General features: G+C 38.8%; 1 protein-coding gene across 1 annotated transcript in view; it reads right to left on the reverse strand.

Annotated features, from left to right (window-relative positions):
* Positions 1-341: 341 nt before the first annotated feature.
* LMBRD1 (LMBR1 domain containing 1) overlaps positions 342-13125 on the reverse strand; it is a 99309-nt gene continuing 86525 nt past the window's right edge. The window contains exons 15-16 of the mRNA XM_074368748.1: positions 1040-1131; positions 342-903 (exon numbers count right to left, since the gene is read on the reverse strand). Of these exons, the coding sequence (XP_074224849.1) occupies positions 787-903; positions 1040-1131 (209 nt within the window). The 3' untranslated portion in view covers positions 342-786. The remainder of the gene's footprint in view (positions 904-1039; positions 1132-13125) is intronic.

A 13125-nucleotide genomic window follows, 5' to 3' on the forward strand; every position in this document is an offset into this window, starting at 1 on the left:
TCTTTTGCAAATTCTAAATCTTTAGAATGAATAAAAATCTTTAAAGCCAAAATACGATGGTATGTATCTTAAACTCATCAGTACACTGATTTTTTTTTTTCAGGATTATTCTTGACAATTCTCCCATTTACACTGGAAAACAAATTTTGAGGTTCGCTCCCTACAACAATGTATGTGCCTTAAATACTGTAGAGGTGATAAGATAACTAATGGATTAATACCTGAACAGTATAATACATCTTGGAATGCCATGGTCTTACAGCACCAGGTAACCTGAAATTTATTAATGAAATCTATTTCAACTTAGAAATCGATTTTAATTTAGAAAACAGAAAGCAAACTGCATAGGGAATAACATTTATTTATCAGCTATACTGTGAATATTACTTTCAGACAATCAGATATAGACACTTCAAAATTCCACATTATTCCAGAGACCCAAAGGCACAAATACAAGTGATTTATTACGTTTTTAAAAAGTGACAAAAGGGAGTATTAATTCTGGAAGACTTTTAATCAATTCAACACTATTATACACTAGAGAAAAATTTCCACAAACATTCCCTCACGAAGCTGGTAGTTTTGTATTTACATAGAATTTTTATAGCAGTTTTATATGTTAATCTATGATACACTGTTACTTCAGAAAACATAAAAAATATAATTTTTTTTAATAGCCATGCTCCTCTTTATGATGAAAGCTAGTCAGTTCATCCTAATGTGTGACACTTGACAAATGCACAGAGATGCTCAGTCAGCTTTGTGGAACCTGGACTTCGGGGGCCGTCAGGCAGCATAGACGGAGGGCTCGTCCTCACTGAGGTCTGAGTCATCCTCGTCCACCCCCTCGATGACTGATTTCTTCCCTTTACAACAGGATACGATCAAGCCAATCAGGAACACCTGGATGTGGGAGCAAGCTGAGTGTCATTTCTCAGCTCCAAAATCACTCAGAAAGTACTGAATTTCACATCCAGTGGCATTACCATGATACAACGGACCACAGAGGGTCAAACCATCCTGGGATACCTGTACTTACCCCAAGGAAGGCCCAGTTACCAAAATAGTACGCAGCACTAAAGAACCAGAACTTGTGGAGGAACAGGTATGTCCGGGTGACAGTACACTGATCTGCAAAAGCAAATAAAGGATGATAGTGAGAGAGGTTCTCTCTTGAAATAGACTATTAATATTTTACCTAGAAGGTTATTAATCAAAACTAATTGTAAGTGTTAGAGATAGGATCTAGGTCTACCGCCAAAGCCTACTCTTTGAATCACCTTAACAGAGTTTAAATTACTAACTAATGTAATAGTTTGAAAAGTGAATGCCATGCATGTAATCCCAGCTCTTAGGTATTAAAAATTATATTGGCTAGTTCGACTTATTTGAAATAGAAAAAGCATTTAAGCTGGGATGTCGGACATGGTCTAGAACAACACAAAGTTTCCCTGATGAAGAATGAAAAAAAGAAATGAAGAAAGTAATCAGGCATGGTTAGTATTAAGCTGCACTTTTCTTAAAATCCAATTCTCAGGACAGCTCACTTGAAAGATATTTTGAGCTTTTTTTTTTCTTTTTAAGAATGCTATTGAAAAGATGGCTACTATTTTTAAAGAAATAGAAAAGCCATCATTTACTGATACATTTACTGTCTGAATTTTAGTCAGCATTGCAGCTTGAAGTAAAAAGTAAATGGGTGGTGGGTATAGCTCAGTGGTAAAGCGCTTGCTTAACATGCATGAGGTCCTGGGTTCCATCCCCAGTACCTCTGTTACCAAAATACAAAAAACAAACAAACAAAAAAATACTTTTCTCTTTCAAAAACAAGTAACTCTTAAAGAAAAAGTGACAGACTGGGTATTTGATACTTGTATGAGACTCCATACTCTTTTATCCAAATATATTATTTCCATTTGTTTACAAAGTTCTTTATATATATTGACACATATCTAGTAAATGACATCTAAGGAAAATACCTGTTTATTAAAAACCATTTGCCACATGGATTTCTGTTACATTTTATCCAAATACTCTCATCCTTTCCACTTCCACTGTCCTTCTACACTTCCTTCTGACCACTCAACCCCAAGCTGGGCCAGGTGTCTCTTCTTCTGGTGGGAAGACATGATGTTTCATAGAGAAGCAGCCAATGCTGACCTACTGATCCCTCAGTGGCCTCCTTCATACGGTTTGTTCTCTTTTGCAACAGAAAAGTCAAGAAGGAATATTCAGAGCTTCCAAAGAGAAACCAAAAAGGTGTCGAGAGCAGCAGGGGAGCAAATGTTTCTCTCCTCTCCTGGGGTTACTAGCACCCAAGATTACAGCTTCCCACCAGGCACTGGGAGGCCAGGCCAGCAGAGGAGACAGGACAGTCATCGGTCCTTCACTCTGCCCCACGTTTTAGTCTCACCTCCATCACAGCACTCGCTCCGTAGTGATACAGCTTATTCACTGGTTCTGTTAGATAAGCCCGAGGATTCCAAAGTAGCCACTAGAGTACTTGGCACTCATGAGCCATGCGACTGCTTATGGAAACTAAATCTTTATATAAAGGGCTATTTTATTTCAAAACTACACTGCTGAAGAATACAGTTTCTAATTTCTTTGGACTCAAATCTGACAACATTCCAAGGATGTCAAAACGAGACCCTTGAATGTGTCTGGAAAATGCAAGTATGACTTCAGTGTCCAGTATGTTAAAGGAAGTCCAGACCCTGGCCTCCGACAGACTTGGTGTCAAATGTCATCTGCCCGCTTCGCCATGTGAACAGGTAAATCTGACCCACTGAGACTCTGTGCTTGTAAAATGGGGATATTGCCATATTCCCTTACAGGCTCATTCCAGCCACCAAAGGAGGCCTGCAAAGTGGCAGTTAATATTAATTTTCTTCTTTTTTTCTCTTCAAGGGTATAATCTGACCCATGATAAAGAATACAATTTTCGAGAGCTGCTCAAAAAGTCGCAAAGAAAAAAAAAAACAAAAACAAGATTTTAGAAGACTACGTATGACAACAGGTAGCAAGGAAAATCACTGCTTAGGTGTTAGTGTCGTGACTACCCTACTTGCTCATTATTTTTCTGTCTCTATAGTCAAAACAGATCCCAGTGGGTTTGGTGAAACTGAAATGTGACTCATTCAGTAACAGGATACCTGACAAACAGTAATATACCTTTCAATAAAAACAGCCAGTTTGAAATGAAGAGAGAAACAGTTCGGGACTTAATGCAAAAAAAACCGGTTCACTATTATTTTAAAAACATGAACGGTATCTTCTGTGGCTTAAATATTAGATGCGCCCTGCTGTACAAGTATAACCCTGTTTAGGAAAAGTCATTCGATCTTCTCAACATTGTTAACGTTCTAAACTTGTAAAAGTTCCATTACTTATTTCCATACTTCAAGATATTCTGGGAGTCAGAACTTGGCTGAATTAGAAATTTCAGGGCCAGGACAGGGATTACAAGAGCTGGCAGAAGCCAGTACAATCAACTCACTTTTCACAGAGGTCTAATAGTCCACTCAGTGACATTTTCAATTGGCTATACCTGTCGATTTTCTTGCCCTCCACAAAAAAAAAAAAAAAAAAAAACTTAAATACTTCTCCTATCACATTATTTTATGTGTTTACCACTTTCAAAGGCTGCAGATTTGACACAAGCCTTCCAAAGTAAGAAAAAAAATGTAAAATCACTGTTTGTTCTGCTTTCTTGTTGAAAAAGTATGTAACAGAGCTTTCCAGTTATCTTTATATGTATATGTATGTATCATTATATTTATATTTATATAAAGTGGCAGGTGTCCACAGAAGAATTTTGCTTAATAATCCCCATGCAGATATTTTATGATCACGTGATGATTCCACACTGAATACACAGAGGGGGCTTGTCTCCTCACCACCTGCCATCTCCCAGCTGCTCACCTGAATCATGGAGCTCCAGGAGATCTAGAGATGGGCTTTCTACAGTTATCTAAAACATTATAATATATATTTTGAACTCGGTTTGACCTTCAAAGTACATCTGAATTGCTGGATGTGTTCATTGAGGGACTGCGTTCTAAAATTAGACGTGTTCAGGAGATTTCTGACTGTTACTCCTCAAAACGACACACAAAAATTCCAATTAAACCAAAGAATACATGTTTCCAATGAAAAACTAAAAATCGGGGCTCAGACAAAATTATTTTTTCTGATGACAAGGTGGCCATAGAAACAAGATCAAAATGATAACAGCAAAGAAAGGGCGCCCAGAGGACATGAACACAGCGAAGAGACTGGATCCTGCGCCTCCCGCCCATCCTCCATCTAGTCTTACTCGTCATCAAACCAGGTCAACAGCTAACAGTGCAATTAAGCCTTTGTTTTTCATGTAACAGTCGCCTTTGTAAGTACACCTGACAGACTTTATCCTCTCTATTTCTTGTTTCCTTTTGGACTATTTGTTATGTCATTGTTAATGTGTGCTGACTGCCATGAAGGTAACTTCAGTTATTAACTATGGTAAATAGCACCTTCTACTTTAAATATATTTTGAAAAAAACGTTTAGTGTTGATTTAAGCCACAATTAAGTCCTCATCATGTTATACCTTCACTGGAAATCAACTTAGAACTAATTAACTCTATATTCATACTTTATTTATAAAACGAATCCTTACGTTACATATGTATATAAAGAGAAGGCATTTGAGAAAATTCATGTACCATGGAGAATTTTAAAGCAATTTGACTAGCAAAAAAAAAAAAAAAAAAAAAAAAAAAAGAAACCTGGTAGAAGACTAGACTATTTATTTATTTTTTTACCGAAGTCTAGTCAATTTATAATGTTGTGCTAATTTCTGGTATACAGCATAGTGATTCAGTTACACATACATATGTATCTATTCGCTTTCATACTGTTTTTCATTATAAACTATTATAAGGTATTGAGTATAGTGCCCTGTGTCACACAGCAGGACCTTGTTGTTTATCTGTTTTCTATATATTAGTGTGTATCTGCAAATCCCGAACTACGAATTTATCCCTCTCGACCCCTTTCCTGGCAACCATAGGTTTGTTTTCTACGTCTGTGAGTCTGGAAGACCAGACTGTTTAGGCACCACCGCACCGCTCACAGCTGCCCGTGATTACGCTAACTTCGGTTTCTGAAGAGGGTCTTGCTGCTACCGCGTGTTTGTAATAGACATACAGATCTTAACTACATACAGCCTGAGGGTCTTGGGAATATTAAGATATGATTAGGAATTATTTACCAAATGGTTTTAAGAAAGGGAGTAACATAAGCGCACTGCAGGTTGGCCGAGGGGACTGAGAGTAGAAAGAGGGTCACCAAGCCAGGAGACAGTCCAAGTGAGGCCATGAGCTGGGGGTTGGAGAGGCTCTGGGAGCGAAAGCCCATTAATCACTGCTTTACTGTCAAGCGGATTTACAGCATATGAAACACATACATAAAAGGATCTGAGAAACTAGCAACATACATCCAGATAAGTAAAGGGAGGGCAAAAAAAATTAAAATAGGTAATAAGAACCAAAATTGTATATTTATCTTGACATTTAACAAACGGCATACAATGAAATCAATGTTGTGTTAAATCTGACCGCAGGAGCTGGGACAGAAGGGAAAGAAAGAATTGGTGAACATCAAATACTGGAAATCCTAAAAGAAACAGATTTATTATACTTAATGAATATATAAACTGTCTCAGGCTAATAAAGATAGCACTTGCCAGATGTTTTGCACTGCAGAGTAAGTCTTACAAGAATAAGTGACTATTTTTAAGAACCAGTATATCTCTGTTGAGCTCTGATTACATTTTAAACGTATTTTTATTTATTTTTTTCGGGTTACATTTAAGTAAGTTTAAGGTATTTCAAAGGTGCTAAAATACGTATTGCTCCTTTAAGAGAGAATGCACCCACTTTGTCTTGGCCATACACTATTCATAAGACAGAGTTACAGAGGGAAGCATTAGTATAAACCATGTAGAAGCACCTTGAACTGTCGTATAACCTCTAAATTAATGAGATTTACTGCCTATTAGTTTTCATTGTCCAAGGATAGTCAAACGTAAAACAACTGCTTTCTGTTACTTTATCCTTTTCACAAAACAATAGTAGTTTAAGGGGTCTAGTAGAAAATATTAGAGAAAGAATACTGAGATTTGGACCTTGAGTCTGCCACTTACACACTGAGATTCTGGGGGGGGGTGTCACTTCACTTGTAAGTATCAGTTTCTTTGTAAGTGTCACTGAGATAATACCTGCTTGTGATGGATGATAAGATAAACTGACCTGAAAATCAAATTTAGAGAGAATTCTTCACGTGATTAAAAAAAGACTGATGTTTTAGGAGTTAGTATCTTAAGCAAGGATCTTTTAAAAAGTGGCTGAGAAGTTTTACAAAATTACCTCGATTGGCTTTAGTGTGGAAGGCAGAGAACTTAGAAACCTTACACCTAATTAACTTTACTATGCTGTATTAGTTGAACTTTTATCAACACAATCAAAATGTCACCTAGAAAAAGAACTTCAACATCAAGCAACTTTCTGGATCTCCAGGAAAATCTAAGAAAAATGATGCTTTGATCAATACTTAATTTTCTGGTCTACATGGTAACTTCACTTGATAACGGACACGATACATCAGGCTACGTCACCTGGATGATACCAGCCAATACGATCAACGAGGCCCTCTCCTGACTCCATGCCAACTAGAAACCATGTGACTACAAGTCTGCTCTTCCACACAGATTCCTTCTCTCTGGTGAGACTTCACTAACCCTGAGCCTCTAGCTGCTCTCAGAGTTACACTTCCTGTGTAAATTAACAAACTGGCTAACACTTCAGTTTCCTCTCTGTTCACATATCTGAAGCCAAATAGAGATGCTGGAGATCAAGGTATGGCAGGATTCTTAAATAATAATTCTATCTCATCATGCTCTCTTCAGTACCGCTCTACCCATTTCACAGATAGAAGTAAATCAAGTCAGCCTATCAACTCAAAGTTATTATTTGTCAAGTAAAAGATGGTAAGTTTATAGTATGTAACCATAAAGAACTATTTTAAAGTGTTGAACACAAAGTGGTTCAAGAGGACAGACTGAGCATGGCCATTTGTTTTTTCTCTTTCCCAGGACCTCATTAAAATTACAGCAATAAACCCAGGAGCCACCTTTTAACAGCAAGAAAAGGGGAGGAAGGCTGTCCAATGATAAGAGATTTCAGCAATATTCTGGAAGATGGAGAGCGCACATTTAAAAGGTCTCCGTAAGACAACTGGTTTATGTCTCACTTATTTTAAAATGTAATTTAAGGATCAACAGACTCCAGTCACAGGGCCCCCAGGGATGAGATTTCCTCGTTCCTGATACTTAAAGACAAATTAACATAAATACGAATGGATCCTCAGTTATGTACAGAAAACTGTCAGTATGAGGGGGAAGAACAGGATAAACGAACTGTTCTGAGATAAAGAGAAATGTAATTTTACTTAAAGGAAACCCTTAAGAAAAATGCCTACTGTCTTCATATAGTGAAGACAATATTACATCCATAAAACAAAGATGCTTGAAAGAGAAAAATCAGAATAAAGTCCTTGAGGAAAGTATGAATTTGTTATATGAAATAAAAAATTGGGGGTATAGTTTGAATACATACCCAAGAATCTAGAGCAAAATGGTAGGCAGAAAATATAAAATATGAGAGGAAACAGATGATCAATTGAAGATATCCAGCAACGAATGAACAAGAGCTCCCCAAAGGGGAAACGGAGAGAAGAGAAACTATCAAGTTAACGTCCAACAAAGAAACAGACCGGCACGCGACTTCTCACCAGTTAAAAATGAAAGACAGATGGGGCAATGCCTTTGAAGTTCTAAAAGAAATGATTTCTTCCGTAGAATTCTAAGCACGGCCAGATTCCCCATCAATTCTCTCGCTTGTGAGGACAAAATACTTATCAGACATACAAGGAATTTTCAGATACGTTATTTCACACAAAGCATCTTTCTTTTCTTTTCTCTTTCTTTTCTTTCTCTCTTTCTTTCCTTCCTTCCTTTCCTTCTTTCTCTTCTCTCTTTCCTTTCTTTCTCTTCTCTCTTTCCTTTCTTTCTCTTCTTTCTTTCTCTTCTTTCTTTCTCTTCTTTCTTTCTTTCTTTCTTTCTTTCTTTCTTTCTTTCTTTCTTTCTTTCTCTTTCCTTCCTTCCTTCCTTCCTTCCTTCCTTCCTTCCTTCCTTCCTTCCTTCCTTCCTTCTTTCTTTCCTTTCTTTCTCTCTCTCTTTCTCTCTCTCTTCCTTCCTTCCTTCCTTTCCTTTAATGCAAGGAAAGCAAAGAGCTTGGGGAAGAAAATCAAGCAGAGATGGTACTGAGTGCACAGATGTCTAATGAACAGAAATGGTAACAATGGAGCTGGACAGCAGCATTAGAAAGCAACCGACCTCAGTCAGAAGAGGAAATCACCAGGTACTCGGAAGGAAGGAAGCCCAGTGGGCGTCATGCAACAGATACAGGGAGTGAGAAGCTGCAAGACACTAGGTCAATGGTAATCCTAGGTCTCTTTAATAACATTTTTCAAAAAGGGATTAAAAAGGAACAAGTGAAAAAAATGGATTTAATTCTACATTCTTCAAATGTTGGCTGAACAAGACAGAAATACTATAGGTATATGTATATTTTCTTATCCTCAAGGAGCTTACATTCCTCTAAGAGTAGGACAGAGGTAAGATACATAAATGACTATAAATTTAGACAGAGTAAGGTCTTGTCATAAGAAGTATAAACACTATGGGAATTCAAAGTGGAAAAAAAAAAGAAACTGGACACATATTTGAAGGTTCAAAAAAGAAGGTCAGGTTAGAATACACCTTGTAAGATGGTCAGGATTCTGACTGATGAAGGTGGGGGGAGTCGGGCAGAAACTGGCTAAGACATTTCAGGAACCAACAGTTGAAAAGCAAAGATGGAAAAGATGCCCATGCTCTGAAAATGGATGAAAAAAGGCTGGAAACTTGTAGGACGGGCTAAACAGTGGTAACCCTTCCACCCTAGACTGAATTTATCAGGTGGTACAGGGGACACTTAAGGCTCCTCTTGTAGGAACGGCGTCATCAGTACTTTAGAACAGTGGTTTTTACGTGTGGTTCCAGACCAAAACCATCAGAAAATTCGAGTCCCTCCTAAGATCCACTGCATCAAAAAGCGTGCAATCTATATTTAATGAGCCCTCCAGGTGATACTGATGTACATGAAACTTTGATAACCACTGTTTCAGAACAATTAAGCTAAGGGCGCTGTGTAGTGTGGACCAAAGTGGAGCACTGCTTAAAAGGTACAGCAACCCATGTGAGATGTGATTTAGGGGAGATGTGGGGGTCACTATGGCAACAAGCACTGCATCCGTTATCAACCGATTAGGCGCAGAGAGAGAGTGAATGAAGAATGCTAGTAATAAAACAGTGAGGTCAGTAAGTATAGTCCAAGTCCTTATCTAACAGTTTCCACTTCCCCCAGAATTACTCATTTTAAACACTTTTTATAAGCACATTACCAAACTAGGAAGGCATTATTTTCATCTGACTGACAAGACTCCTTTGGAGATACCCAGAGATAGCTAACGTGCCAACATCTTTGTTTTGCTTCCTTCCTTGACCATGAGGGAATGCCTTCCCCCTACACACCACATCACAACCTCACACACGCGTTCAGCCATCAGGGAAACCTACTGAACAAATGTGTAGGCACCAACAGGAGATGAGCAGTTACTAGGTTTCCTATTAGTTCTCAGCTGATGATGGGATACCAAGAACAAAACAAACAGGCCCAAAGGGGGAAAAAAACAGGGTAACCTTAATGGCTGTAGATAGACTATTTTTTCCCCCAGAAAATGTCTTATTGGGGAGTAGGTTTATCATACTGCTGGTACCCTCATTAATGAATTAAATTAATTTTTAAGCAAATTCATCTTAAGTTTTATGATAACAAGGTTTTAAACTTTCTAATTATTTTTTGCTGTTTTTTTTTTTTTAATTTGTATTTTTTTTAATTCTTTTTTTAAACAGAGGCACTGGGGACTGAACCCAGGACCATGTGCCTGCTAAGCAGGTGCTCCAGCACTGAGCTCTACCCTCCCCGCTGCAGGGAGACTGTAAAGCCAATTATTCTAGGTATTATCAAAAGTAGGACACAAAATATTAAGCAAGATTTTCTAAGTGAGACTCTGAAAAGCATAGGCATATCCCCTTTCTCTCTCATTCCCTCCACCAGACTCCTTGGCAAATCTTGACTCCACCTTCAAAATATATGCAAACCCTGACCACTTCTGGCCACTTCCACCACCACCAAACGCTCTCCCTTGGAGTACCGCCAAGTCTCCTGTCAACCCGCTTCTGCCCTTGGTTTATTATGGTCTATCTCAGGGGCTGGCAAACGATAATGCAAAAGGGAAATTGAGCGCATCACTTGTTTTTGTAAGTTGGACTGGAAGACGGCCACAGCCGTCCCTAACGTGCTGTGTGTGGCAGCTTCCGTGCTGCAGGGGCGGAGCTGAGCAGTGTGAGACACCTACTGTGTGCCCCACAAGGCCCACCACATTTCCTGTCGGGTCCTTTACAGGGGAAGTCTGCCGTGCCCTGGTCTACGTGCAGCATGGCAGTCAGAGCGATCTCCTGAGAACACAGGTCACATCAAGTCATTCTGCTCACAATCTTCTATATATTCTCCATCGGAAAGTAAAAGCTGAAGTCCTTGCACTCGATGCCCCGCATTCCTCTGCCTCTTCCGGCGGCCCCCACTCCGCGGTTGCTGTTGCAGGTGCTTTCCCCCAGATAACCTGCCTTCGCTCCTCACATCCTTGAGGTCTCTTCACTCAAATGTCAGCTTCTCAGTAAGGATTTCTTTTCTCCTCTACTTAAAATTTCAAACCCTCCCTCCTTCTGGGCACCACTCACCCTCCTCTGGGACCATACCTACCACCTAACATAGCTATCTGTATCCTTCTACTGTGTAAGTTCCAGGGGAAAGGAATGTTTGACAGTCTCGTTCACTGCTGTATCAGCAGTGCCTAGGATAGCTCCTGGCACACAGATCTCAGGAAACATTTGTTAAATGAAAAAGCACACAAAGAAGAGATACGTAAAATTAAATGAGCACAGGGAATCCTGGAAATGAACTAATTTATAAATTTATCTTGGAATTTCAAGACACACAAGACTGTGATTCTCAGTATTACCAAAAAAAAAAAAAAAAAAAAAGATGTATCAATGTCTTCCAAAGGTGTTTAAATTGCAAAGGCCATTACTCATACTGTATTCCTCAAATAAACAGGATAACTTTCTAAATACAGCTGTCAAATTATCACAATTCTAATAGACTTGACTTATCCTCATCTTATGGACTAAATCTAACTGTCCTTAACTTTCCCAACCCCATTATAAAACAAATTTGCTGAGTATAAAACTAAAAGACCACACAGTATTTTTTAAAGGCTACTTCCCCACATGCTTAAGTCTGAGGGAAAGGATGGTGCGTATTCTGCTGAATTCATCTTCTTGTTACAAAATTCCAGAAAGCTAAAATTAGCTTCCCTCAGTATGGGGTAGGAGGTCTGCAACTGAAAGTCTGTATTCAAGCCTGTCTTTGAACTCCACCCAGAAAGAATTGAGCACCATTTTCATTTCAGGTTGCACTAACGGACTTGGGCATGCAGCACCACAGGAGACGTTAGCAAATACTTACCACAGAGCATCAGTGTCCCTTATCAACCCGAGCCCGTAAGACTTAAGTTTCTAATGAAATCCCTTGGCCAACTTCCATTTTCAGCCTGTTAAAAGTGGCTTTCCTTAGAATGAACTCTTTGTTTCTAACTGTGTAAATCAAACTATCAAGTGTCAACTCATTCCATAAAAGTAGTTTTTAAACAGAAGTTAAGCCTTTCCTGCAAAACACATTTTTCAATTTTCTTTTTCTTTCTTTCTCCTTATTATTATTTTTTTTTCCTTACAGGTCAAAGTACGAGTGGCGAGAGTAAGAAAAACATCACCTAGACCCAGTGTTAGTAACAAGGCGAGGTCTCGAGCAGCACTGCTTAGTTAACTTGGCTTCTAAATACAATTTCCTGGAACCTCAGAGGCTCCAGCAGAAAGAAACATTTCATATTCTGGGAAAAGAGAGATGGTACCAAGAACTCAAGAATTACACTTTTTCTTTTCAAGCCTCAGGAACTCCCCTCCCCACTCCCACTTTTCAACAAACTGGAAGAAGAAAAGTCTTTCTCTATAATCAGTAACCACTTCCTTGTCTCCCATCCTTAAAAAGGCTTAACACTGTTTTTCTTTAACGACAGAATAAAAGCTATTTATTAACAAAAACTATAAAATAGTAAATATTTACTTTTTGGTCTCTGTTCCACATTTCATTTCCCTGAGGTACAGCCTGACTTTTACGCTTTGTTTATGCACAAAAGCATAAAAAACGAGGTAATGTATACACTCGTCCACCGATCATCATGTGGGGTTTGTCCTTCTATGTCAAAACATACAAAGCTGTATCATAACACTGTATGCAATGTTAATTCAAGTATCCCCATTGATGGAAAAATGCCCCGTTGTTTCTTTCTGTTTGTTGTTTCTTCTCTAACCTTGGTTGGGCTTGGAAAGTGATTAGCATTGGAAGAACCAGAAAATGTGAATATGGTTTCAAGATTTCCATCTGAGTAGATAGTTCAGGGCACACAAAAGGCACAGGACACCTCCTCCCACCCCAGGACATGAGGGTGGTGGGGGAAAGATAAGTGAAAGAGGGCGAAAAGGAGTTCAGTCTTGGAATTGAGGTTGGAGGGGCCAGGGCAGGACAAGCATTTCCAGAGCTGAGCCAGATGGCAATTAGAAAATACGAACTGTAATCTAAGATTTTGAGTTTCTTCATTAAATGATTACCGCCCCTCCTTAAATTATTCAGCATAACTAGGCTTATTTATTATCAACTGTCCAAAACACCACTTAGAAAACCTCATGGATCTAGTAAGGCTAAGTCTATCAGACTAACCACAGTGGGGGAGAACAGGAAGGGAAAAGACAAAGGAATTTCAAGGTTTAAGGGGCCGAACTGGGCTGGACCACTTCCGTCGAGGC

This window comes from Camelus bactrianus, chromosome 8 (genome assembly GCF_048773025.1).
Source record: "Camelus bactrianus isolate YW-2024 breed Bactrian camel chromosome 8, ASM4877302v1, whole genome shotgun sequence".
Lineage (NCBI taxonomy): Eukaryota > Metazoa > Chordata > Mammalia > Artiodactyla > Camelidae > Camelus > Camelus bactrianus.